The following is a 26,328-nucleotide window of genomic DNA, read 5'->3' on the forward strand; positions in this document are numbered from 1 at the left end:
AATCTGAGACTGACACAGTTTTTCTGGCTGCTTTGTTACCTCTTGGCATTTTCTTTGTACTAGAAGTTTGATTAACCCACTCAGTCCTGGGCTGCAGTAATGTTTTTCGGGGTATTTAGTAGATCACCCTGGATGAAAAGTCTTCCTGAAGACCTTCTGATACACGTATCTTGAATGAGATGAAAGAGAAAAAGCGCTAGTCCAGGATTTTACCATTTTTTTTCTTTTCCTGCAGACGCCTTATTGGCAGACCTGGAATCCACCACTTCACATATCTCCAAACGGCCAGTATTTCTAACAGAGGAAACGCCTTATTCCTATCCAACTGGAAACCACACGTACCAGGAGATTGCTGTGCCACCTCCAGTGCCCCCACCACCTTCCAATGAGGCCTTGAATGGCACTGTGAATGACCCCTTAGACCAGTGGCAACCCAACGTATCCAGATACGTCCACCAGCAAGTAAGTGAATGTGTGTGGGTGGGGAGGATGCATGCTAGTTTTGTTGGTGCAGTATCTCTTAAGGAAGTGGATGAGGGGAGGGAATAGCAAGAGGGGGGGATGAGTTTCATTATGAACAGAATGGGGAAATGGGGGAAGGTGTGGGTTTTTCATAGAACTAACTGGTTGGAGCAAATGGCAGAAAAGAATCATTGTCATCGTTCTGACAAAATGGTAGTGTGATGAGATTAGTGTTAGTCATCTGTCTTGCAGCCTGTGGAAAGCAGGCTGGGGGTTTCCAGCACAAGCCTACAACTCATAGGCAAATCTGAAGCAAGTGGAGAACAGTTATTCCTGGAATAGCTCATCTGATAGAGGCTGGTTAGTTATATAGTGGATTTTTTTTTTTCCTTCTGCTGGGCTTTATTCTGTCCTTTCTGTGTGTGGGGTTGCAATGCAGTAGTGTATGTATTTGTTTTGTATTCTCCATTTCCAATGCAAATCTCATTTCCACAGCCTCAGTCCCAGTCTCCTATATACAGCTCTAGTGCCAAAAGCTCCAGTGCCTCTGTTCCTAGAGACGGGCTCAGCTCTCCTTCTCCCCGTGCCAGTGAAGAGGAGCACGTCTACAGGTATCTTGTCCCTGTTAAGAGATAAGCTTGACTCACAACTCGAGCCTGCTGTGCCTCAAGCTGCCTTCTATAAGTAGAAACAAACACTGCTCTCCCTGTGTATGTTATGCTGCCCCGTGTGGGTTTTGATTACATATTTTGTAAGAGACCACTGTAACTTTCGTACTCACTTCAAAGATTGACCTGGCCCTTTGGTTTGCTCAGCTGCAGAAGAGGTTAAGGATCCATCAGACAGGACAGGATCTGGACTGTGTTGTGAAAGATACAGTCCAGAGACAAGTGACAAATCCATCCCTCTGTTAAGCAGCCCAAAAGATCTTTAGGAGGTGGGTGGCCTTTGGGTCAGTTATCCCGGGGAGCTTAGTTACCTGTGGCTGAGCAGCATGTGCAATGACTCGAATTTTCAAGTAAATTCAAACACCGTAAAACTTCAATCTCAGTAGATGATAGATAGATAGATAGATAGATAGATAGATAGATAGATAACTACTTTATACTTACAAAGGCAGCTGCCCTTATGCACTAGTTTATACTTACAAAGGCAGCTGCCCTTATGCTGGGAGGTTGGAGTAGCCTGTACAGTAGGACAGACCTTTCAGCTGACATGGGGATGAGTGAGGAAGAGGCTGTCAGATCTTCATCTCTTGATGACCCTCTACAGTGTGCTCTGTCCTGGCTACCTTTTACCAGTGTGGAGACTGGTGTTTCTCTGGAGCCGTGTTCTAACCATGCCTGGCTCTTTCTGCTGAGCAGGAAGTTGTTTTCAACCAGGACTAATTCTGAGTAGAGGCAGGCATATCCAGAGATGGCCCGATGGAGGCAATAATTGCAATTTTTTCAGATGGCTGCATGCAATTAGTACAAAATGGAGGTAATTACAGCCATAAGTTCTCCTGTACAAGGGTCTGGCATGGCTTGGTTCTGGTCTGAATCCTAGCTTGTGTGCTTGAGTTGGGATGAAGTGTGCCCTGCTCAGATTGAATATGTGGATTATTTTTTTTCAGTCTGGAATAAAAATAACAAGATAATTGCCCTTATGGAATTTCATAATTGTCACTGGTGTTATAGGTGTCAGAGTCCTAAAGCCTATTACTTATTAACTTTCTGAGCATAATGTGGTAGTGTGCACAAGACAGAAGTTTCCATTTTGGATTTGGAAAGTAACTTTTTGATAAAATAAGAACTTCAGGAGCATTAGAAATTATTTTTCTATTTGTAGAACTAGGAGAAAATAATTTCCCTGCCATTGACCATGGGAAGACTGTTATTATAGTGTAATTACTATTAAAAAAATCACTGCATTGGTGCTAACTTTTGCTTTGAAACAGTTTATAGTTGTGTATGGTAGATGGGATCACCCATATAGGATAAGCAATAATTACAGCCAGTGTTTCATACACGCTTGTCCACAAGTAAAATTCTTTCAAGGTTTGTGTATTTAACACAGTAGAACACAGTTTCACATTACTTTCTTATGAATTGATTAGAGTTCCCCAAAGTAAAGGTCTGAGGACTTGAAAAGAGACCTTGAGTACAGTAAGATGCTACTACATAACCTGCTGCTTTTGACTTTCTCTTGATAGCTTGAGGTTTGTCCTTTGTCCCTCCAGTCTGTGCTGGCCCTGCATTCCCTTGCCTCAGAGGGAAGCTTTTTGCTGCCTGATGTGATGTCAGCAGAAACAAGTAATTTTCCTGTATGCAAGCTAATGGTCCTGTGCTGTTCTGCGCGTTTTGGATCTGCAGCCGGTTAACTCTTTGCTACAGGGCAGTGCAGCACACAGTCCTAAGACCTGAGGGCCTGTCCAGCAGTGCTATTTCCTTGTAACAGACAACTGAAGATGTGGTTAAGCAGTGGCTGTGTTGTAGTCATTTCACAAAGCACACATCTTCTTTCCTCCAGAGCTAAAAGCATCAGCTTGCAAAGAATACAGTATGGGTGTAAACTCTGTGAACGTAATGTAAGTTTCCCTCCATCCTTCTGCTGTATCATGATGTGGAAGTTTCACACTTCCCTTTTATCTTTAGTTTCCCGAACAAGCAGAAGTCTGCAGAACCATCTCCCACAATGACCAGCTCCTCTCTGGGCAGCAACCTCTCAGAACTGGACAGACTTCTTCTGGAACTGAATGCTGTTCAACATAATCCTGCCAGTGGCTTCCCAGCAGGTAAGGAATAGCAAGACATTTGGTATAAGTGGATAGTTTGATTCTCAAAACAGTAGCCTACTTTTCCTTCCAACATCCTTGCTGAGGGAGACCCCTCCAGCCCCTGATCAATGATTCATTTAGTACGGATGGGGCCTCTGGAGGTCTGTGGTGCAGCACAGGACCAACTTCAAAATTGGCTCGAACTAAAGTTTCAAAGTTAGATTACGTCGCTGTGAAGTTCTGAGTATCCTCAAAGATGGACGTTCCACAAGGTTTCTAGACAATCTGTTGCTCTTGTCTGTGATTAATGTGTATGTAAGGACCTAGGGGTCTGAATGACTCTTTTCTGCTCCCCTTTCTTAAGATGAAGCCAGCCGAAGCCCGTCACTACCTAGTGTGACTGGACCTCACTATGTCGTCCCAGAGAGCAGCACCTCGGTAGGAGGGAAGGCTGCACCCCCTACCAAAGAAAAGCCAAAGAGAAATGGCGCACGTGGGTTCGAAGATCTGCGTCCCAGCGTGGAGAGCCTGCTGGATGAGCTGGAGAGCTCTCTGCCAAGTCCAGTGTGAGTAGTGTTTTGGTGGCTGCTGGCTCGGGTGGGGTGGGACAGGCTGCTGTGGGAAGAATGACTGTAGCATGGGGACAGATGACAGGGTGACAGGCAGAAGATGGGCTTCGTATAAAGGGTCAGAAATCAAGCAGGTGCATGAAGAAGCTGGTGCTCTTTTATCTACTCCTGGATGAGAAAATAAATAAGTGATGTTACGAGAGGCGGATTGTTCAAACTCAGATGTAAAGCTGATCACAAATACCCACTGTCTGACAAAATGAATGCTTGGTCACTGCCCATTTCTTAGTGGATGGTGTGTGTGTGTGTACACACTCACCTTAGACTTGGCAGAGGGGTTGGGTCTGGGAAGGTGGGTCAGGGTGGGCACTGCTGGTGAAACTCACTGTGCTGTGTGTGTTTGGAGGGGCAGTGGCACTTGCAGTCTAGGAGTACTCTCCCAGGCTTAAATGCACTCTGTTTTTTTTTTCTTTCTTTTTTTTTTTTTCACCTTGTCAGCCCTGCAATCACTGTGAGCCAAGGTGAGGTGAGCAGCCCCCAGCGGGTCACCTCCAGTCAGCAGCAGACCCGTATATCTGCTTCTTCAGCTACACGAGAACTGGATGAGCTGATGGCATCTCTCTCCGACTTTAAGGTGCCCTATCACGACAGCTTAATACTTCATCTTGTCCCTCCCCACCTCGAGTGGTCTCCAGAATGCCCTTTTTACCTCTTAAACGTGCTTTGAAAAACTTTCTGTGGTGGTATTTGTGCTTTTTGAGCGCTACCGTAGGTGTTCTCAACTGCCATAATTCTCATCACTGGCAGGGTAAGGCAGTTCAAGGGTCTGTTTTTCCTTTGGTTCTGCAGTTTGTCTGTTTGCCAGCGATAATGAGCTTAGTTACTGCTCAGTACAGGGTGAATTATTTTGCTGTGCTGCAACTTTAGCAAGAAGTAGGGGAGCACAGAACACCAGTCTGGTTACTGACAGAGACCAGGCTCTTCTATTCTGTGGGACGACCCTCCTCTTTGGAGTGTATTTTTACCCTGATGTGCTTTCCCTGAGGATGATCTTCCAGGCATGTGGTATGAGCACTGAAGTCTTCGTATCAGACAGCTGGAGACTTCAAAGGTTTCCATTGTAAAACGGTATCTCTTCTGCACCTCAAAATGGGATTAAAGTCTGAGCTTCTTGTTGGGGCAGAGGATAGCAAATACTATTCAGAATCTTGTTTGGAAATCAAACTATTGTGTTGGAAAAGAGCTGCTACTTCAGTCATAAGTAGCACATAAAAGTCCCATAATAGGATAAGCTCAGGAGTAACTTGCCCATGGTTATCTTGATATGTGAAGCACTTGGCTTATGTACTTGAATAATTTGTTCTTTGTTCATGTAGGTATGTTATCATTCTTGTGCTAGATGATTAACTGTGGAGCTTATTTTCATGAAACTTCATTTACCCATAATCATAGCAAAATGAAAAATATTTTCACTACTTGCTCTCTACTTTGAGCTGGTTTGCTTATGGCCTGGCTGAATTATTCCCTTGAATTTCTTTTGAGAGATAGAGAAAGCAAATATCTAATGCATTCTCTTTGTTGTCATTGTTGAGTTTGCCTTTCTTACATACACATGCAAGTCTGGTTTCTAGTACTAAGAAAGTCCCAACTCTCTGGTATTTCTTCATATGGAAGATTCTGCTGATGCTTGGTGTGTGTTGTCTGTGCTGAACTTCATCTGCTCCTACCATGACTTTTGGTGGGGCAGCCAGAGCTGAGGATTGTTGTGTGAAGAAGGCAGACAGGATGGTCAGTGATAGCTTTGCTGTTTCTTCTCTCTGTGCCACCATTCATGTGAGCACTTTGGACGTGTGCTAGGGGTTTCATGGAGGTCATTACAGTACCCAAAGTTTTGACCAAGTGTGTAGTTAAGAACCCAGCAGAGAGCATGCACTCTCTGTGGGACTTGCTGGAATTGAATTCCATCTGCCGTTTCTGGCACAGGTACTTCATTTTGTGAGAATCTGGGAGTTACTCACTGTTTTCTCTAGGCTTACTGTAGTGTGTATTTAGTCAACTGCAAATATTGACACCTCGGTGCTGCCTTTTTTCGCCATATTAGGTCCTAGGGTAGAGTGCAGGATACCCACAAGTGTCTGGTTGAAAAACTGCACCGTTGTGAAGGTGGAGGATTCCCACCTGTGCTGCTGGCAGACCCTGCCGTGCTCCTTCCCCTGCTGTGGGAGCTTCAGTGCTATGGACTCGTGTCCCTCCTGCTTTTATCAGAAATCAAGCTCAGGGTGTGGTTGCTGCCACCAGCCTTTGCTCCTAGGTGAGCTCTTGGCACCTGAGAATGACCTTGCCCAGCACAGGTTTCCCTTGCAAGATACAAGGAGGGGACATTTTTAAGTGTGGGTGTTCAAATGCTTTGCAGTCCTGAGAAAAAGCTTTAGAATCTTAGTGCAACTCCAATAAAACCTGTGTGACAGAGACAGGCTGCTTTCTGTAATACTGCCCGACTTCCTGGCTTAGTTTCTGGTTGAGCTCTGAAAGCAAACTGAAATGCAGCAAGATTTTAAGATTTGGGATTTATAAACATATAATTTTGTGAGGCATTGAGCTCATCTGTGTCTAAACATTCTTCCTGAAGCACAAAGAACGTGGTTTCTGTGATCATTGTCCTTTTGTTAATATTGTCATTGACTGTTTTTAACAGCTATTTTCCTTTTTCCTGTCCTCCAGGTTGCTTCATTCCTTTTTGTTTTGTTTCAACTTCCTTTATTTGTGCCAACTAGTGGTGCTGGCTTGTCTAAAAAAATGTATTTGTAGTCTGTACTGGTGGCAGGATGTAAAGGACAGAAGTGGAGTCTTTGCAAAGGTGAAAGATGAAAGGCTGCTGTTTGAGTACCAGACCGGTGTGTGGTTGAGGACAGAAAAACAAAAAATGATGTATAATTAGTTGGAGTTGGGAGTTGGTACAACTAGAAGCTGCAGTAGATGGGGATGGGAGGAGTGAAGGCACTGATGTTTCATTTCCCTCGTACCCCGGAGTAAAAGGTGCTATTGCAGACTGATACATGACCCTTTTATCAGCTTTTTGCTCACTTTAATGAGTTGCTCATTCTTTTTGCTTACAGAATCCATTTGATTTTGGTTATCTAGCTCATCAGTGAGCAGGCACTGAGATCACTTAATGCACTTGTTTTTTCAACCTGTGCTGTTTTGGTGCAATATGATGCCTGCTTATTGCATAGCTAGATGCTTGTATTTAACTGTTCTATTACTGTTGAGTTTTTAACCATTGCTCTTATTTTGGAGCTAGTATATTTTAATAATCTGGAAATACTTGCTTTTCAGTGAAATGTTAGTCTTGCCTTGAAAATGACTGACTTCATTTTGGGAAGTCTGGAAACCAGGTGTGAACCACAGCATAAACCCGGGTTACTTTTACAGGTGCATCCAGTTTAGAAAAATATAGGGGGAGGGCAATGTTGGGAAATTCCCTCATTTTAACTACTCAATGTACTTGTTAATCCTTTTCCTCTCTGCTGTGACTGTGGGTCTTGCTGTGCTACTCAAGGACAGGAGCAATCTGTAATGAATTATGGTCCTCTATTGCTCCTCCCTTTGAGCACAGTTTCCCTGTAGCACTACTATTGTGACTTCACAAATGTGTGTGCGGGTGCCAGCTCCTCACCCCTCGGGATGGGTCTGCTGAAGGTGTAGGTCTCTTCCATCTACTGGCAGATTTTCTGCATATTCTGGTTAATTTTATCTTTTTATTCATTATAATTATCCCAGAACACTGAGATAGCATGCATGGGCTTAGGAATTTACATGCCCTGCTGCCTTAGAGCATGAGCATCTAATTTCTTGAGGCTTCTTTGGAAAATGTGACTAAGAATCAGAGCAGGTCTTGATAGCTCTTGGATTTGGAAATCCTTTGTGGATGTGTTTTGAGAACTGGGAGGGCTCAGCATTGGTCTTAAGCTGACCTGCTGTATGAACTGCAAGCCACTGTTCTGATTTTCCCTTTTTAAGAAAAAGGAGTACTGCCAGTTTATCACCTAGAGGTCAGCCAGGAACCACTGAAAATGGGGAAAGGTGGAGCCATGATCTTTTGTTTTCAAAGACCCTGTAAGTCAAGGAGAACCAAAACCTCCGTATCAGTTGCTCTTGTTAGAGTGTATTTTGGATCAAAATTAATACTGATTTTATTACAATATAAATGTGGAGTCTTTGGCCTAAGGGGAGGAGGCTAATCTGGCCACCTAAGCAATGCTTACAAGGGCATGCAGTGACTGACAGACTCATATAGATTCCGTATGTGTCACGTCCAAGGTGAGATTAGTGATGTGAATAGAACAAAGCCCGTGTCATCTGTTCTTGCTGTGAATGCCCTGAAGCTTTGTTTTCATTGCCATGAACTCAGCCAACTGGAGCATTTTATTAGTGTATCAAGAAGAAAATGTCATGCTTTGTTCTACTCATTGATTGCTTTTTTCAGCTTTGAAATGTAAAACGTGCATGTCTGACACTGAGTAAGTTGTTAATGTGACCTTTACTCAACGGTCTGGACGTTCTTGGGTTTGTAGCTGGCTTCGCAGCCGCCGCTGCGTCCCCTGTCACAGCTGCAGGTGAACACGTGAGCTATCACTTAAAGGGCATAGGAAAAGGATCTCCATGGCTTTAGAACTTCATTTCGCACAAGCTCACGTGAGGATCAGCACAATGTCATACTGATTCTGCTTTTTAATATCTCATTTTCCATCTTTACTCTTGGAAGTAAGGCTTTGTATCAACACAGGTCTTTGATTTGAAGGTCATAATTGCTATAATGCTTAATTCTTTGCTTTTTTTTCCTTCTTATCCTCTGTCTTTATCTTTTCTCTCTGTATTCCTTTTTTCTCCTTTTTGCAGACTAATTCCACTATGTCTCTGATTTCTGAACCCTCCCTAGAACTGATTCCTAGTTCGACAAATGCAGACTCCAGCAACACTCCTCACAGCCCAGCAGTGCTATCCCATTCCAAACACCCTTCTGCAAGTCACAGTGGGGACTCGACAGTGCCAACATCTGTCCCCTCAGCCATCCTCTGTGTTGAGGAAGGCAGTAACACTTCAGGGCATTCTGCTGCTCCTCCGTGCGTGCCCAGTTTCCCACAAACGGTCCCTGTGCCCCCGCCACGAGTCTCTTCTAGTTACGCTACTCGTGGGCAGCAGGTGACCTCTGCAAGCTTAATTCGGCTGAGCAGAAAGCCTGACTCTTCTAGAAACGCTTCCCAGGCTGTGCCAGCTTCCAGCGTGGAGCTTCTGTGCAGGTCTGCTGATGTGGAGGCACAAGGCCTAGAGTATGATTTGGCAAAAGAGACTGAGAAGAAGGAGCAGAGAACCGATCCCCAAATCTTTAGTGTACCAATTTCAAACACTTCAAATGGTCAAGGGAAGGGGCAGACACCTAAAGAGCTGGATCAGCAGGGAGCATTCAGGGACAATTCAGCTCTTCCTTCCCAGGGCAGAAGTGTGGAAACAGCTTTAGATGAGCTGTGGACCCTGGGGCTGTCTGCACATGTGCCAGAGGTTCATGCAAAGAAGGACAGTGTTTTGAATCCTGTATATGAACCTTCTGCTGTGGCCCTGGATCGGTGGGATGTCTTCCCAGACACTAAAAACCAGTTGGGCTTTGTAGCGGAGCAAGGACAGGAACTAAAAGCAGAAGTACCACATGAAACCAAGGTAGATGACTCTCCTGATCTGGTCAAGAAGAGGCAGGGCAGAGAGAGAGCGAGAACTCCCAGGAAGGCAGGTACTGCTAACATGAACAAAGGCAGAGGAGAGGAGGAAAACGAGCAGTTCAGAAGCTCTGCAGTTGCTCCGGAATCTCCTGAAAAGATTGGGAAAGCTGAGTGGGATCTGCCGTGCGTCTCCAAACCACCCATTGAGAGGATTTCTGCTTCAGGCCAGGCAGGCACTGAATGAACGTAGGAGTAGGACAAGTCCTAGCTAGGACTGTTGTGACAGTGCACTAACGTTTTGTGTGTGGTGTGAGTGTGCTCACCCACACTAACAGCATGCAGCTCTGAGCAGTGGGACTGACAGCTGCATGTCTTGGAGGTTTGAAATCCTCTGCTTCATCCCATGGTCTCTTCTGCATGTTGGTCAGCAGCACAAAACACGGCAGTTTGTAGGGACTTCCCTGTGAAACGGAATTTTATTCCCTAACTGGGGTAAGACTCAGTCCACAGAGGCTTCTTAAAAGTCAAAGGGCTGTTTCATGCCACTGGAGGATGTTTCTGACTTGGGATGGCCCCTCTGCTGGCCTTTATAGGCCTTGTGTGCTGGGGCTGGTAGTGCTCTTTCCAGTGCTGGAAGCCTGCTTTGTTCAGCAGCCATCTCTGACCAAGACTTGTGTCCTGTAAAGGGCAAACACAGAGAGGCCGCTCTGTGTCCTTGTGATGCTGAGGTTTCTTTAATGCTCACTGGACGGAGCATGCTGCACCTCCTATCTTGGCTTCCTGCTGGTTAATCTTTCCCTTCCTTTTCTAGATAGTTATTTTTGGCTGCCGTTATTGTCCTTACGGGGTTTTTCCTTGCACTGAGTCACTGTTCTGGGCTGTGCCAAGAGGAATTTTGGCATTGTGGAACAAATGTCATCACTCTTCCTGCTCACAGTTGTCACTAATGGCTTGAGTTTGTGCTGTTGCATCTTGGGGCTTGCTCTGACATTGCTCTTCTCTGCTGATACTATTACCTTTGTCATTTAGATTAAATCTTTAATCAAGAGGACAAAAGAGACTGCGAATGTGCATCCAATGTATCGTGACCTCTCTCCAAGGCGTAAACTAGGTCCTGCCATATTTCACAAGACTGAGTCCCAGGATCGCTTGATTGAAGAGCTGCAGGACAGACTGGGCATCGCTACACAGGAGCAGGAAGAATGGAAAAGCCAGGATGACTGGCTGACAGAGGGGGTCATTATCACTGCCACACCCCAGGGGGAAGAGCAGAATGGTGGACAGCAAGTAGAGAAGGTAGAAAGCAGGGACATGTGCTGGGAAATTCCAGCATGTCCCTCTGTCCAGGTAGCATTGTGTGGAGGTGCAGATTTAGTTTCTGAGGGTCCTAAGGAACATGAAATGAAGAACTAACTCTTTCTACTCCCCCTCGTCTGGCCTCAAAAGGAAACTGGCACTCAGGTCCTAGTTCTTGGTGCTTAGGAGTTGGAGTGGGATCTGAGGGTGCTGGTGGGCAGTCTGCTGCTGTCAGCTGTCAAATGTCCACGTGGGGATTGTTTTTAAAACTGCGCCTGTCATAGAGGTGTGCTTGGTTTTCCCCAGTGCTGTACCTGTGCAGGAAGTGCTGGGTGTAAGATAATGCTCTTCCTTGAGCTACACAGGGAAGCATATTTTCTAGTTCCCTTCTTTCTTCCTGCTTTTTCCCTGTATATAAGCACAGTGGTAAAAACCAGTCTTCCTGTTGCAGGAAGTGCTTGTTTGCTTCTCTTTGGATTTATTCACCTTTCTTCTTCCTCCGTGTCTTTCTAGGTGGTTTTTCCTCCAGAATCCCCACACCCTCCAAGGAGGACGGTCTCTGTTCCAGCCTCTCCCCCACTCCAGCCTTCCAAAGAAGCTGCAAAGACAGTCCCTGCTAATGCTGCTCCCTCTCATCTCTCTGGCCCTGCACCTCTCCTCCCACTCCCACCTCAGCCTTCCCATGTGCCATCTACCTCAGCTCCCAGTCCAGTCTCTTCCTCTTCCTTCAGCTTGGCTCCCCAGCCTCTCTTCCAATGGGAAACTTCTGATGATGATTATCATGAGCTTTCTGGTGTGGGTACCCCTCCTGAAGATCCTAGGCACTCGTGTTCTCCCCAGGCCTGGACCCCTAGCACCAAGACAGTTGTTTCTGTTGGCTGTCAGACTGAAGATGAAGCTTTCCTCCCGCAGATGCAGGCAGGCTTCTCTCTTCTGGTTTGTGTTTTTAGGAGTGTTTTCCAGTCTAAACACTGCTGCCAGCTTGATAGCTCAGTAGATAAAATGTTCAGGTAAAGGCTGGTACTGAACTGATAGGTAGGAGAGGAGGACTCACTGATAATATCTAATCCCAGCTGTGCCTCTAGCACTGCAAAGTATGTGTCTGTGCAATCACATGCTGGTGTGTGAGTGGTTCCTGTCTGTCCTGATGATCCCTTTCTGCAGCAAAGGTTCTAGTTCCCTCTGAGATGAAGGAGGCAGTTCTGAAGCACAGGCTGCAAGTCTCTCTTGGAGCAGGCAAAACTTTGATACTGGAAGGAGCAAACCAGCAGTAATTCCTGTGTCTGCCTGTTTAGGCAGGTGTTCACAGTGCGAGTGGATTTTGGGGAGGAGATGGTATGATCAGGAGCTGTGTTCTGCATCTTCTGTCAGGGAAAGGCTGCAGCTCCAGGATGGTGGGAAGTCTTAAAGTATACGAGCAGTGCAGTGGTGTGTAATGTTATGTGTACAGGCAGCTCTCAAGCTGTGAGTGTGGAAACACCTCTGCATTTTGAACTGTTGTACTTTTCAGGTGACTTCTGCTCCTCCCCTCGTCCGCAGTGCCAGTCTGCTGGCTCCTCATTCACCCCTGGGCCCCCCAGCCCCTGAGAAGGCAGGACCTCCTTTCTTTCTTCAGCATGGTGTGCTCTTCTGGTCAATGAGTGTGCTGCAGATGCTGCTGGGATCTGCTCTGAGAACTCTCAGCGCAGTTAATGTAGATGATACCCTTTCATGCATGGTTTGCTGCTCATAGAGCTCCTAACTGAACTCAAGAGATGGCAGATCTCATGGGTGAAGGTGGGAATTTGAAGAGCCTTTGCATGGTGAATTTATGTGAGTGCTGTGCTGAGTGTCCCCTGTAAACAGCAGCCATTCCATGCAGGAGCTGGAAACAAAGGTCTTTCAGGTGGGGACTCATCTGTGAGCTGTCAAGAAGGCTGGATCCACCGGCCGGGTAGAAGCTGTAGTGTGTGCAGGTGGTTGTGCTGATAGTAAGGTCAGCTGTGACTTGCAGGAGTGTGTGGTCCCTACAGGAAAGGGTGAACTGCTCTGTAGCTGCACGTTGAATTAATCTCACCTCCTTTTTTTCCAGATGTGTCTATCATTTATATGTGGCATTTGTGCCTGCCCTGCCTGATGGCCACAAGCCCTTGGTTAGAGCGAGAGAGGATATGATTCTCTCGACACGGTGCAGCCCTTTTCCTCCTGTGCCATACAACAAGCCCTGGCTTGGTCCTGGGACTCTGGCCTGGCTTTGTTTACACAGGTCTGCTGTCTCCCTCCTGTGAGAAGTCTCCCTGCAGTGGTGTGCTTTGGAGACATTCACTGTAACTGTCAGGCAGCAGATAACTGCTGCGTGACGGGGGGTTTGTTGTAGGCTGAGGACATTGGGGTGTGATGAGGCTGGTCTGTGCTGCTGGTCTAGGAGGGGCTGCAAGTTATGGGATGGCTGGGAGAAGAGAGAAGGGGAGACACTATGTGTTAGGCTGTGTTGGGAGTCATGCTGCACGCAGGGCAAGGCTGATGAGAAGTGTGTCTATGTTTGTGCAAGAAAGCTAAAATGATGTATGTCATGAGAATTTTTATACAGACGAATGGAAACCAGGGTTTGTCATTGAGTAAACAAGTCTCCTACAAGTGTGACCAGCTGCAGACAGGGAATAGAGCTCCTCCTGTGGCTGGAAGGGTGGGTTCTGCTGAGACTGTGGAGCATGTCAGCGTGTCCCTGCTCCCCTGGCTGTGCTGGCAGCGGGCTAGTGGGTTGTCCTCAAGTGGAGATTTTATATCTGTTTTAATCTATCCTCTTAGTAAGAGAAAACGTGCTCCAGACCAACATCTCAGGGAGGGAGTTTTTTGGGTCTCTCTAAATCTGGCAGTAGCTGTTGCAATGCAAAGTCAGCTAAAAGAATGTGTATTTCCTTATTGCAGTTTGTCTGCAAAGGGCACTTTGATAACCAAAGAGAGCATGTACTTTATTTATAAGTTATGAACCTAAGTAAAGAATTTCTCCCCCTCCTCTGGGAAGCCTTTCCAAGCCACGTGTACTGTGGTGGTGTGAGTCTCGGAAGTGGCCTCTTGAGACAAATATCTTAATCCCTTTCTCCCGACCTCCATGTATTTTCAGCGGTCCCACAATAGACGTGGCAGCCTTTCCACGCAGTCCTGTCTGCTCGGGCTCTGCTCTGGACACGCTGCCCTCTCTGTAGGTGAACAGCAGGCAACTTCAAGGGAGTTATTTCCTTCCTGCTTCCAGTCACTTCACTCAGACGGGGGATGAGAGCCACCTGATGGGGGCAAAGGAGACTTGGCAGAAAGATGTGCCGAAGATGGTGCAAAGGGAGGGAGGGGAAGGAAGAAGGTATTCTAGCTGAAAGGGAGGTGAGATGAGAAAAGGCAGAGGGATCTCTTAGGAGGGAGGAGAGAGTAACAACTGAGAGGCAACAGCATAGAAATAGAGCTGAGATGAGGAAAGGAAGAGGGATCTCTTATGAGGGAGGAGAGAGTAACAACTGAGAGGCAACAGCATAGAAATAGAGAGAGGTCAAGGGGAAGGGCCCCTCTGGATGGCGTCTCTGCTTTGTCAGCTGGCCAGGAGCTGGTGAGGTAAAGGGAGACTTTTGGCAGAGGCTCAGAGAGCACTGTACTGACTGCTTGGGATCTGCTGGTGACTTTTGTTGTATGTGCAGTGAAGGAAAATCAAATCTTCAGCTTCCAGCTCTGCTGTTATGCATCTCAAGGTCTCTGCATGTCTCTGCACGGGCAGAATATATGTGTGTACTTGATCCTGGCTCTCACTGGTTTCTGCAGAGAGCGTAGCTGTCTCCTAGCAATATCCCGCCTGTCTCTACAGGGGAACCACTGGCAGCAACAGCAGGCATTTATCTTGTAAGCACAGCATCACTTGCCTTACAGTCTTTGTTTTCTCTTCCCTACAGTTCATGGCGCAGGGGAAAGCCGGGAGCAGCTCTCCTCCATCCACAGCCTCCAAGCCTGGCAGTCAGCTGGACACCATGCTGGGAAGTCTCCAGTCTGACCTGAACAAACTGGGTGTAGCTACGGTTGCCAAAGGTGTCTGTGGAGCCTGCAAGAAGCCTATTGCTGGGCAGGTGAGTGGAAGGTGCTGTCTCATTGCTGAGTCTTGGGCTGCAGCTGGGAGTAATGGGGAGGGCTGTTTCGTGAGGCTGAAGAGACTGGAGATGCTGGAGAAACTGAAGTACTCTATTTATCCACTGGCTAGGTACGCTGTAAGCTCCTCCAGTGACCTCTACCCTGCCCTTGAGGGACTGCCCTCTCCTGAGATGATAGGTAATTCAGTTTTCATGCTACCCCAGTCCAGGGCTCACTTGAGTAGTAGAACTTGTCATTCTTGCTGACCTCCAGCTGGTATCTTGTCATGTGGTCTAGGGGAGAGGGAAAGAGAGTTGTCCTTCATAATTTGTTTTCCCAACAGGTAGTTACAGCCATGGGGAAAACCTGGCACCCTGAGCACTTCGTCTGCACCCACTGCCAGGAGGAGATCGGGTCGCGTAACTTCTTTGAGCGGGATGGTCAGCCTTACTGCGAGACGGACTACCACAACCTCTTCTCCCCTCGCTGCTACTACTGCAATGGGCCCATCCTTGATGTGAGTTCCTTGGGGTGATGAAGGGTGCTGGCAAGGTGCTGCAGGCCTAGGTGTTAAAAACCCCACTTCACCCGTGTGTCCTGGGTGGAAGACTTTGTTTGGGGACTTGTGCTTTTCCTTTACCCTGACTCTGAAAGGGAAACAACTTGGTCCAGTCAAATTCTTGAACTAGTGAGAGGAGTTGGTCCCTCTTGCATTCGCTGAAGTTCCATTAGAACCCCACATCATTCTGGTAGGGATTCCTCAGCATTTGTCTGTTGGTAGCCTGTAGCAGCAGGCACCAGTACTAGTCCTGAGAGCTGGACGGGGCCCTGTATAAGGGAGGAAGCTGTGTGAGATCCTTTTAGGGTAAAAAAAAAAAAGAAGTGTGCAGTGGGAAAGCCTGAACGAGCCAGGGATGGGGCAGAATTGACTCAGCTCTCTAAAGGACAGCCTATTTTAATGCACACTCTTGTCAGTACCAACATGAATGTGTTCTTCCCCTGACCCAGCCCCAACCCCCCCTTACCTCCCAGCTCAAGCCATCATTTATGTGACTTGTGCTTTGTCTTCCTCTGAACAGAAAGTGGTGACGGCTTTGGACAGGACATGGCACCCTGAGCACTTTTTCTGTGCCCATTGTGGAGCTTTCTTTGGACAAGAAGGTATGGCTGGTTTATGCAGTCTCCTCCCTGAACTCCAGACCAGTGTGTAAGGCAGAGCTGCTCTCAGGGGACAGCCTGAGAGAGGACAGGGGAACTACTGAAGATGGAAGTTCCAAGGGATATAGCTGTTTATGGGGGAAAGATGCTACCAGAAATCTTCTTTTCTCCCTGGAGAGGAAGGCTGTGCTTGTGCATGTGTGTGCAGGGGACAGGAAGGGCAGCAGAACAAGGCACAGCTACCTGCTGTGTCTCTGTTAGCAGAAGGAAGGGTGATCCTGCCCACGCTGGTTACCCTGCAGAACGTGGCTGGCCACAGGTAAAGATGGGGAGCTGATACTCTTTGCCTCTCTTCTTCTTTGGCAGGATTTCATGAGAAGGATGGCAAAGCCTATTGTCGCAAGGACTACTTTGACATGTTTGCTCCTAAGTGTGGAGGCTGTTCCCGGGCTATCCTGGAAAACTACATCTCTGCCTTGAACAACCTGTGGCACCCTGAATGCTTTGTCTGTCGGGTAAGAAACCCAAGGTCCTTCACAGCTGCTGTACGACCCCTCTCATTTCCACCCTGCAGGCATCTGGTCCCGTATCAGGAAACGGCGTCTGTGGGGTAGCGAAGGGCAGCCAGCCCCACGAGATAAAAACATGTCAGCAACCAAACACCTTCTTGTTCCTCTGCCTGTTTACATTAAACTTTCTAGCTGCTTTACTCTTTCTGTTCCTAGCTGCAATTATGGGCTTCTGCAACAGCTCACAGATAAACAGAGACATTTTCTGTGACCTTTAAATAATTATAAGCTAAGCTTCTCTCTAAGCACTTGCCTCGGCAATCAGATTTTGAGGCTCTTCCTCCCATGCTCCATCTGACAATGTAAACTAATGAGACTGACCTTGTTCAGACAAACATGCAAGTCAGTGAAATAGTGGCAGGCTCCGTACAACAGGCATAATAAACAGGAATACTGCAGATTAAATGCTTGGCACTCTTTCAGAGAGCCTTGCAAACGTTAACTCTTACAGGCCCCAAGAGATGAGCAAAATCAGCCGGTGTTTCCTAGACTGGAAAAGAAAGGCAGAGACCAGAACAAGCAGCAGAACCACAAGCTGCTGATTCCTGGTACGATGCTCAGAGCAGACTGTCACCGTGCTGTTGGGGCTGCCTGCCCAGAACTACCTGTGTCTGCCAGAGTGGTGTGCACAGAGTGGAGGCAGAGGGTGGCAGTCCTGACTCTGTGGCACTGGGGAGGGCTGTGCCTCTTCGTGCAGAGATTGAGACTTCTATGAAACGGTTCTGGTTTCCTTTCTCCCTGCTGCCACACTGCCTGTATGAGTGGGGCCAGCACTGCTGTCTTCCAGGGCACGAGGAGGGATACTCTTCCTGTTTTTGCTAAAGCAGAGCAGAGTTTTCAGCTGTCCTGCTGACTGAGAGGGCAGAGTGTTTGTTGAATTAATTGTCAGCATTACAATAGTCTTGGACACACTGCAGGCAAACTGCATTTTTCCCAGTATTGTGAGTGTTCAGCTGTCCATGGCTCTGCCTGCTGTTTGCTGGACTCCTGTGTACATGGTGGGGTCCAGCTGCGTGTCATACTGCGTGTCCTCCTTCCGAGAGGATCGTGGTGGGGCTGAGCCAAACCAGGATTCTGGAAACCTGGCTTCTCCTCTGGGCCTTGCTGCTGATAGTTGAGTAAATCTGACAGTATCCTTGACTCTCCCCCACACCCTGCTGCCTCAGTTTCCCACTCGCACAAGGAGAGGGGTCTCCCCACTCTTGTGGGGATGGTGGGTGCTTCTGCTGCGTGTTCTGAAGCGTAACTCCCCAGCTGCCTGATGCTGAGGGGAGTGAAAAGCTCTGGACTCTAACAGGCACGTAGCTGGTGTGTCCTCTTCTCACCTTTTCAGAATCATTAGCACTGTAGAACAAAGAGCAGTTTCTCCCAGCAGTGATGTGTGTGTACCTGGCGGAGATGTTTCAGGATGGATGATGCTGCGCAAAGTGTGCCTGCGTAATGCCAGCCATTCTAGACACTTGTAAAGATTAATTGTGCCTCATTTTCTCAGCTGGAACCAGTCCCATGTTCATCAAAATTCTGCTGCATGAAAGGCTGTGTTGGTCCATTGTGGGAAGCTGGAGTGAGATTTAAAAAAAAAATAAAAGAAAAAAACCCAAACAACAGGGAAAGGTGCTGCAGGTTTTCCCCATCTCAGAGGAAGGAGCATCCTCCTTTCTCCCAACTGAACACGTCTGGTAGCTCATCTCTAGTATTTTTTTGTAGAAGTGAAACCAGCTGGGGGAAGGGGCATGGTTAATTCCTTTGCTTCTGGCTGTGTCTGTCTGTCTCTCAGCCTTTCCTTGGAAACTCTTCTTGATGGGCAGAGTTTGGCTCTTTGGAGAACAGGACGATGCTGTTCACCCTGCAGAGCAGAGGAGGAGGCTTGTGGAGCTGCTCGCATCCCCGGCTTGTTATACAATCTGTCCCCTTCTGCTTTATCCTCCTGCAGGAATGTTTCACACCATTCATCAATGGCAGCTTCTTTGAGCACGGGGGGCAGCCCTACTGCGAGGTGCATTACCACGAGCGGCGCGGCTCGCTCTGCTCCGGTTGCCAGAAGCCTATCACAGGACGCTGCATCACTGCTATGGGCAAGAAATTTCACCCCGAACACTTTGTCTGTGCCTTCTGCCTCAAGCAGCTCAACAAAGGAACCTTCAAAGAACAGAACGACAAGCCCTACTGCCAGAACTGCTTTCTCAAGCTCTTCTGTTAGAGGCATCGTAGACGGGCGCTAAGCATCTTTCTGCCGCCCCCTTGGCAGTTCTGTCTCTCTGAACATTACTGTGATTTAGGAACCTTACCAGGCAGGGGAGGAGGGGGGGTGGGGTGGGGTGGGAGTGCTTTCTGCTGCTATGGAGAGGCAGTAGATCCAGAGATGAGACGGACCATTAAACTGGAAATGCCCTTGCTGTGTCTCAGTAGAGAGAGGCAGAGTCCCCTCGTTAGGGTGTGCGTGTCTGTGTGAGTGACTGACAGCTGAGCTTAGCTCCAGGGCTCCAACAGGCAGATCTTACCCAGGCCCCTCCTGGCAGAAGGAGCCTTTGCCAGTAGGTTTCAGCCCGTGTCAGCTCTGAGCAAATCGTGACACTTGCTGACAGCACAGCCCTCTGCTTTGACACCTCTTTCTCAGGCTTTTATCTGCACGCCCTGCAATCTGAGCAATAGCACAGCGAGGGCACCCTGTGATCTCGGTGCCACCCTGGCTCCGCTCGTTAAAGCCACGTGCGGTGCGTGACTCGCTGAGATCAGAGCATCAGCGCAGGCAGCCAAGACCCTGCAAGGGTCTCTCCAGTTCCATTACACTGTAAGGAGATGATACCACTTACTTTTTTTTTTTCTCTTCTTTTTTTTTTTTTTTTTTAAGAGGAATCAAGATGATACTGTGTGGGGTGGGTTGGTTTTTTTTCCCCCTTGTTTATTATTCCCTGCCTTTTCTCAACGCACTGGAGCAGAAGGTGGAGTAAGCCCTGACCATCCCTCAGCACTGATGTGTGCTCCTGTGGGTGACACCCTGGTCCAGGCACCTCTGTCAGCACCCAGGCCTGCTCAGGGCTTCTGTCCCCCTTGCCTGCTGCTCTGGGGAGAGAGGAAGAGGCATCATCCCTTCTTTAAAAGCAGATGCAGAGGGGTTCGAGCACAGCCTTTTTCATCCATCCCTGTCATGAGCGAGTGTGACGTGCGGGTGTTTATCTGGCCTGAAACTCTCCCATCTATCAGGGCCTGAAACAGTCACAAGAGTGAGAAGGAGTGGGAGGGGTTTAAGAAGGCAGGAAAAAATAAAAAAGAAAGATCCAAACTTTATATCCTTTCTTCTTCCTCTCTTTGCTAATGAGACCTGTCAGTCCCTTGGTATTTCCCTTTTCTGTGCTCGTTAAACATGTTCTACTGAGAGATGCTAGAGCAATAACCTTTTATATTGACTGTTACTGGTATAACAAGTCCCTTGGGCCAGGTGTGTGCGACACACTTGGAGTTTTACTATCAAAGTAAATACTGTATCCTGTCTTTGATAAGAACTGTAGATTTCTACACTGATTTTGAATTCATATCTAATTTACTTTTAATCCTCTTATACAGAAATTGGTTTTGAAGTGATTTTAAGAAAGCAACTTTTATATCAAGCTGTGCTGTTCTAGGCAGTGTGCCAGTTGTGCTGGTTTACTGCATCTGTAACCTCAACGCTTTGTTAAGCCTAACTAACATTGAGTATTTTCTTTTTATGGCGGGTTGGGAGGGGCTGGAATCTGTGGGGAAGGGAATGTGACTTGTATTTTTTTTTTTTTTTTCCTAGCACAGGCAGGTGAACTGTGAATAGCTTTTTTTTTTTTTCTTTTTTTTTTTCCCCCACCTCCTCTGGATCACATAAAAGTGTGTTTTTTGGTTTTTATTGTAACCTGTAAACTGCTGTATTTGAATCACCTGCCGTTCTCCCAAAGCCCAGCTTCCAGGATGTTCTAGTGAGTCTTAATACGATGCTGCAGGGGGGATAAGCTCAGACCTTCAGCCACCTGAAACCAGAGCAAGGCTAATTGGGGAAGGGGTTCCTTTTCTCCTGTGGAAGAAAGGTCTTGTGACTAAGGAGAAGAAATTGGGGGAGAGAGACTCTGTTCCTGATGAGCTGTGTAACTTTGGGCCAGTCACTAAACCTTACCGTGCCTCAGTTTCCCCATCTGTAAAATGGGGGCAGTTTAGCCTGGATTTTTGAGGTCCTTGTGAGGCTTAGTTCACGTTTGCTAAAGCACTTTCAGGTCTCTGGCTGGAGGGTGCTATGGAAGGTGAAATACTCTGTTGAAGTACCCGATGGCGTCCTGTGGTAGCAGCTGAGGCAGCAGTGTTTGGAGTGAACTTTGGAGCTCTGCAGCAGCGTCGCCATCGACAGCGGTTGTGCTTTTCAGCCTGGCGGGTGCCTTGGGGATCTGGGGGCAACTGTGTCAGAAACCAGCCCAGCCTTGGGCTGGACTCCTCCGGTTGTTGCCCCCCTAACCTCGCTGCAGTGCTTCGCTGCCCTGCTTGGGCCCCTGGAACTGTTTTTCACCAGTGTCCTCATCCAAGGAGCCTCAGTGTGTGGCGTGAGTCCGAGGGGAGCTGTGGAAGCAGCAGAGCTGAAGCTGCGTCGGCCGGGCTGAGTGCAGCTCCGGGAGAGAGTTTGTGGGGCAAGGAACCTCACGCCTTTGCCTTTTCATCTTTGAAATCGATTTGACTTAAAACGGAGACTTCTAAGTTGTGTGTGTTCATCTTGCTGAAAAGGACAACTTTCGGCCCCGCTAAGAGGACGAAAAACTGGAGCGTCGTCGGTGCCGGAGCGGGGGAGAAGATGCTTCTGGCGCTACCACAAGCTGTGTGTCATCACGTGCCTCAGTTTCCCTCTCCGGGGAGTCTTTAACCTACCTCACTGCTGGTTGAGGCTTGCCCAGGTGACGCGAGGGGGCTCGTTAGTGCTTGGTGGAGATGGTCACACGCTGACCTCCCGAGCGAGATGTGGAGCGTGTCCTGGGATTTACCCGTTTTCCGGCAGGCGGGGATGCTGCGCGGGTGCTACTCTGCCAAATAATGACTTTTTGGTGCCCGCTGCTGCTGTGGGTGTCCCAAACGGCCGTTGGTGCAGTTTTAGGGTAGCAGCGTGAGGGGGGGAGCTGGGGATGGTGCCGGAGGAGGGACATCCCCATCCCATGTCCCCAGGGGAGGGTGGGTGGGTGTCCCGGGAGGCAGCTCCTGGGCAGGTTTTGTCTTCAAAGGCCTCAGCTCCGTGTGCGGCCCCTGGGGAAGGCTGGGGCTGGGCTGGGGACGCTCCACTGGGTCGACAGTGATTTGGTAACTTCTCTCCCTTGTAAACGTCTAACTCCGCTTTCTTTTGTTTTTTTTTTGGTTTTTGTTTTTTTGTTTTTTCTCTCTCCATTTAAAATTCTTGCAGTTACGCTAATAAAATTTTTACCGTTATTCTCACTTCTGTGTCGCGATTGTTTCTTACCCTCGAGCTTGTGAGGAGCCGGACACGGAGCGGGTGACACCCGCGGGGGGGTGGTGGTGGTGGTGGGGTCCTCCGGCCGCCAGGGGGCGCCCGCGCCTTCTCCCGCTGCCTACCGCCATGTAAGCGACGGGCAGCGCTGCTCCAATGAGGGCGGTGCTCCGCCCTGATTGGCAGGCGGCCGGCAGCCAATGGGTTGAGCAGCGGTAACCCCGCGGTTGGCTGCGATTGGTTGTGAGCCGCCATATAAAAGAGGTGGGCCCGCCCTCCGGCCTTTCTTTCCCGGAGCCCTCGTGGAGGTGAGTACGCGGCGCGGCGGCTCCCGTGGGCCCGGGGCGGGCCTGGGCGGCCAGGCCGGGCCGGGGTAGGACGGAACCGTGCCCGGGGTGTCCCGGGGGTCCTTAGCCGTTACCGGGCTGCGGGGAGGGCAGCGCGGAGCCGCGGGGAGGAGGCGGGGGAGGGAAGGGTGCGGACCCGCCTGAGTCGCGCTTCTCCCCGGCAGGTCACAGCTCGTCTTTAAACCCAGCCGGGCGATCCTTGGAGCACCGCCGCGATGCCCAGGGAAGACAGGGCTACGTGGAAGTCCAACTATTTTATGAAAATCATCGTGAGTGTCGGCAGCGCGGCCCCGCGAGGCTGAGAGGCCCGGCCGTCCCGGGCCCCAGGGAGCGGCCCTGGCGCTGCTCGGGGCGTGTTTCCGGGGGAGGGGGAGGAAGGGGCTTTTGTAAAAAGAGCTGGGGTGCTATGGGTTTTCTGTTCAGGGAACGATTCCGTGGCAATAGGAAGAGGTTAAGGTAGTCCAGATCAGACCGTTTTTAAGGCACCTGTGAGAATTTGCTGTGTTAGTTACAGAGGTAACTTATTTAGGGGTTTAACTAGATAGCTGGGTGAAGGGTGCAGCCTTGTGGTGCACCCAACGGCAGTTTGAGCCAAGCACTCTCAAATTTCTGACAGATTTCTTCTCACATTTTAACACGTTGAGGTTTTAAAGCCGCTCTGTGCACTGGTGCAGATTTCTTTGTATAGTTACAGTCTTTTTCTTGCTATAGCAACTCCTGGATGATTACCCAAAATGTTTCATTGTGGGAGCAGACAATGTGGGATCCAAGCAGATGCAGCAAATCCGTATGTCCCTGCGTGGGAAGGCTGTTGTGCTGATGGGGAAGAACACGATGATGCGCAAAGCTATTCGTGGTCATCTGGAGAATAACCCTGCCTTAGAAAAGTGGGTAACGTTGTCTGAATGTGCTGCTGGATCCTCTGTCTGGGAGGAAGAGACGTTGTCTGAGTAGCAGAACTGAAGGCTGTCATCTTCCCTTCAGGCTGCTGCCTCACATCCGTGGGAACGTGGGCTTTGTCTTCACCAAGGAGGATCTGACTGAGATCCGGGACATGCTGCTGGCTAACAAGGTAGGGGAGATCAGCCCCCGCCATGTCTCTGGGCTGGCAGATATGAAGTTAAAACTGAAATTGCATGGGGGATACCCGATTATTAGGAGTCTTCAGGGGTTGAGAACTAGGTCCCTGCAGCCTTCCTGGGATTGGATAAGTTCAACTTTTGTCTCACTTGTGTGTACCCTGGGTAATGTCCATCCTGGATTAACGCATCAGGAGGGAATTGATGCCATCCCATGAGATCTGAGAGATGAGCATTCTTCCAGCTTCTCGTTTTCCCTTTCTCTAGGTGCCAGCAGCTGCCCGTGCCGGTGCTATTGCTCCTTGTGATGTGACTGTGCCGGCCCAGAACACTGGTCTTGGACCTGAGAAGACCTCCTTTTTCCAGGCCTTGGGCATCACCACGAAGATTTCCAGAGGAACCATTGAAATTCTGGTTAGTGAGCAGCGTGCTGCTGTTGTTGAAGCTCTTCTTGACTGGAGGGCCCTGATTGTGTCAGTTGAGGGAGCTGTAAAGATCAAAGCTGCTGTTAGTGCTGTGTGAGCAGTCTGATGCACTTGGGGAACTTGAGGGAGGATGTCTGGCCTGATCAGGTGTGCAGAGCAGTGGGAATTAAGTTCTCCATCAGATCTCAGCTGCATGGCTGGGCTCTGCTGGAGGAGACTCCCAGGTGAGCTACCTGCAGGTCGTTCTCCTGGCTGAGATGTACCTCCTTGTATGGTCTGGGGCTTTTTCAACTCGCGTTAGTGCTGAAGTGCTGTGTGAGCAGTCTGATGCACTTGGGGAACTTGAGGGAGGATGTCTGGCCTGATCAGGTGTGCAGAGCAGTGGGAATTAAGTTCTCCATCAGATCTCAGCTGCGTGGCTGGGCTCTGCTGGAGGAGACTCCCAGGTGAGCTACCTGCAGGTCGTTCTCCTGGCTGAGATGTACCTCCTTGTATGGTCTGGGGCTTTTTCAACTTGTGGAGCTGAACGTGGAGCATGTTTTTGTTGTGCTTTTTTGTTCCTTCAGTTCCACCTCTTGCCATTGCGTGGAGCATGTTTTTGTTGTGCTTGTTTGTTCCTTCAGTTCCACCTCTTGCCATTGCAGATGTGTGTCCCATTGCATTGACGTGTCTGAATTTCTCTGTGGGTATTCACTCCTCTTCCCCTTGTTTCCTCAGAGCGATGTGCAGCTCATCAAGACCGGAGACAAAGTGGGTGCCAGCGAAGCCACCCTGCTCAACATGCTGAACATCTCCCCCTTCTCCTTCGGGTTGGTGATCCAGCAGGTCTTTGACAATGGCAGCATTTACAATCCCGAAGTGCTGGACATCACCGAGGAGACCTTACACAAGCGCTTCCTGGAGGTGAGTGCCCAGCCTGTGTCCGTTATGTTCCACCTCTGCCTCGCTGCTGTGGCAGCCAGCACTGCCCCGGAATGAAGGATCATCTCTGATACTTTCCATGGGTCCTGCAGAGCCAGGAGCTCTCTCTGGTGCCCTGCAGAAACAGTCTGTTAGGGAGTTCCTTCTGTAGGCTTTTTCACCTGGAGCTACTTCAGAAAGCTTTTGAGGGTATTTATATCCTTGTCTGATTTTATAGAACCATAAAATGGTTTGGGTTGGAAGGGACCTTAAAGATCATCAAGTTCCAAACCCAAGCCCTGGGCAGGGACACCTCCCACCACACCAGGTTGCTCCAAGCCCCATCCAGCCTGGCCTTGAACCCCTCCAGGGATGGGGCAGCCACAGCTTCTCTTGGAAACCTGTCCAAGTGTCTCACCACCCTCACAGCAAAGAATTTCTTCCTAATATCTCATCTAAATCTCCCCTCTTCCACTTTAAAACTGTTCCCCCTGGAATGGTTTAAAACCATTTCACTGGAGCTGTGTGTTACATGTGTGCATTGCACGCAATGTAGGGATGTGCTGTCATCTGCCCTGCTCTCTGGCCCTGGTTATTTCTCAGAGCACAGGAACATGAGTCTCTCTCCTCACAGGGCGTCCGCAACGTCGCCAGCGTCTGTCTGCAGATCGGGTACCCCACCATTGCTTCTGTGCCCCACTCCATCGTCAACGGGTACAAGCGGGTCCTGGCTGTGGCTGTGGAGACCGACTACACCTTCCCTCTGGCTGAAAAGGTAACGGCTGTGCAGGGGGGTGTCAGAAAGGCAGCTGGGCGCTTCCACAGAAAGGCCTTGCCATGTCACCTTGTCCAAAAGACTCAGACCCGCCTGTGTGTGAGGGACCCGTCCCGAGGAGGGGGGCTTGTGTGCGTGTGGTGTGTATGAACAGCAGGAGGAAGCTGAATGCCTGCGTTCCTTTCCTCCCTGGGGCTGTGGATGGGGTGTCTCTGGTCCTTTGTACATGATGGGGTTGAGTGTTCGGCTTCTGGCAAGCTGTGAGTGCGGCCTTCATGGTGGCCAAGGTTCAGTCCTTCAAAATGTTTGTTTCTGTTGAGTTTACCTTTTCTTCCCCCCCCTCTCCCTTTTGCAGGTGAAGGCCTTCCTGGCAGACCCCTCTGCCTTCGTGGCTGCCGTGCCCGTGGTAGCCGAGACGGCTGCTCCCGCCGCTGCCGCCGCCGCCGCTCCGGCCAAAGAGGCGGTGAAGGAGGAATCGGAGGAGTCTGACGAGGACATGGGCTTCGGGCTCTTCGACTAACAGCAGCCACCGCCCGTCCGTTTGTGTCAGAGTTGGTCGGATTGGAGAAATAAAAAGCTATTTTACACCTTCACCTGTGCCCACCTCCATGCCTTGGGCTCTGGGTCACGGGGTGGGGGGGGCTCTGGGAAGTTGTGACCCGGGGGCTCCGGGAAGCGCGGGCTCTGCCCCTCCGAACCCGGGGCAGGGACGAGCCCTCGGCCGGTGCCGGCGGACCCGCTGCTCTG

The 26,328-nt window shown here is 49.2% G+C and overlaps 2 protein-coding genes across 4 annotated transcripts in view; both read left to right on the forward strand.

Moving 5' to 3' along the window:
• The window catches only part of PXN (paxillin), a 50,447-nt gene extending 29,137 nt beyond the window's left edge, over nt 1-21,310 (forward strand). For 2 of the 3 annotated variants that reach the window (XM_014964598.1, XM_014964605.1), the window contains exons 2-15: nt 236-462; nt 958-1,073; nt 3,099-3,238; nt 3,585-3,786; nt 4,288-4,423; nt 8,689-9,732; nt 10,533-10,799; nt 11,313-11,735; nt 12,310-12,390; nt 14,714-14,884; nt 15,229-15,402; nt 15,965-16,046; nt 16,410-16,558; nt 18,546-21,310. In XM_014964598.1, coding sequence (XP_014820084.1) covers nt 236-462; nt 958-1,073; nt 3,099-3,238; nt 3,585-3,786; nt 4,288-4,423; nt 8,689-9,732; nt 10,533-10,799; nt 11,313-11,735; nt 12,310-12,390; nt 14,714-14,884; nt 15,229-15,402; nt 15,965-16,046; nt 16,410-16,558; nt 18,546-18,812 — 3,479 coding nt within the window. In that variant the 3' untranslated portion in view covers nt 18,813-21,310. The remainder of the gene's footprint in view (nt 1-235; nt 463-957; nt 1,074-3,098; nt 3,239-3,584; nt 3,787-4,287; nt 4,424-8,688; nt 9,733-10,532; nt 10,800-11,312; nt 11,736-12,309; nt 12,391-14,713; nt 14,885-15,228; nt 15,403-15,964; nt 16,047-16,409; nt 16,559-18,545) is intronic. The other variant, XM_014964614.1, reaches the window with a different exon arrangement.
• A 1,000-nt stretch (nt 21,311-22,310) lies between these two features.
• Nucleotides 22,311-26,174, forward strand: RPLP0 (ribosomal protein, large, P0). The gene is made up of 8 exons (XM_014963512.1): nt 22,311-22,363; nt 22,567-22,671; nt 23,114-23,289; nt 23,387-23,474; nt 23,749-23,895; nt 24,624-24,809; nt 25,441-25,581; nt 25,937-26,174. The coding sequence occupies exons 2-8, from the start codon at nt 22,618-22,620 to the stop codon at nt 26,099-26,101; spliced, it is 957 nt and encodes a 318-aa protein (XP_014818998.1). The 5' UTR covers nt 22,311-22,363; nt 22,567-22,617; the 3' UTR covers nt 26,102-26,174.
• Nucleotides 26,175-26,328: the final 154 nt, after the last annotated feature.

The sequence above is a fragment of the Calidris pugnax genome, unplaced genomic scaffold (genome assembly GCF_001431845.1).
Source record: "Calidris pugnax isolate Ruff unplaced genomic scaffold, ASM143184v1 scaffold32, whole genome shotgun sequence".
In the NCBI taxonomy this organism is placed as follows: domain Eukaryota; kingdom Metazoa; phylum Chordata; class Aves; order Charadriiformes; family Scolopacidae; genus Calidris; species Calidris pugnax.

Bases quoted from the DNA above. Each gene is read 5' to 3' on its own strand.
- RPLP0 (XM_014963512.1), top strand. From the start codon at position 22,618: ATGCCCAGGGAAGACAGGGCTACGTGGAAGTCCAACTATTTTATGAAA. The intron at 23,896-24,623 runs GTTAGTGAGCAG...TTGTTTCCTCAG, and splicing joins GAGGAACCATTGAAATTCTG to AGCGATGTGCAGCTCATCAA. The intron at 24,810-25,440 runs GTGAGTGCCCAG...CTCTCCTCACAG, and splicing joins TACACAAGCGCTTCCTGGAG to GGCGTCCGCAACGTCGCCAG.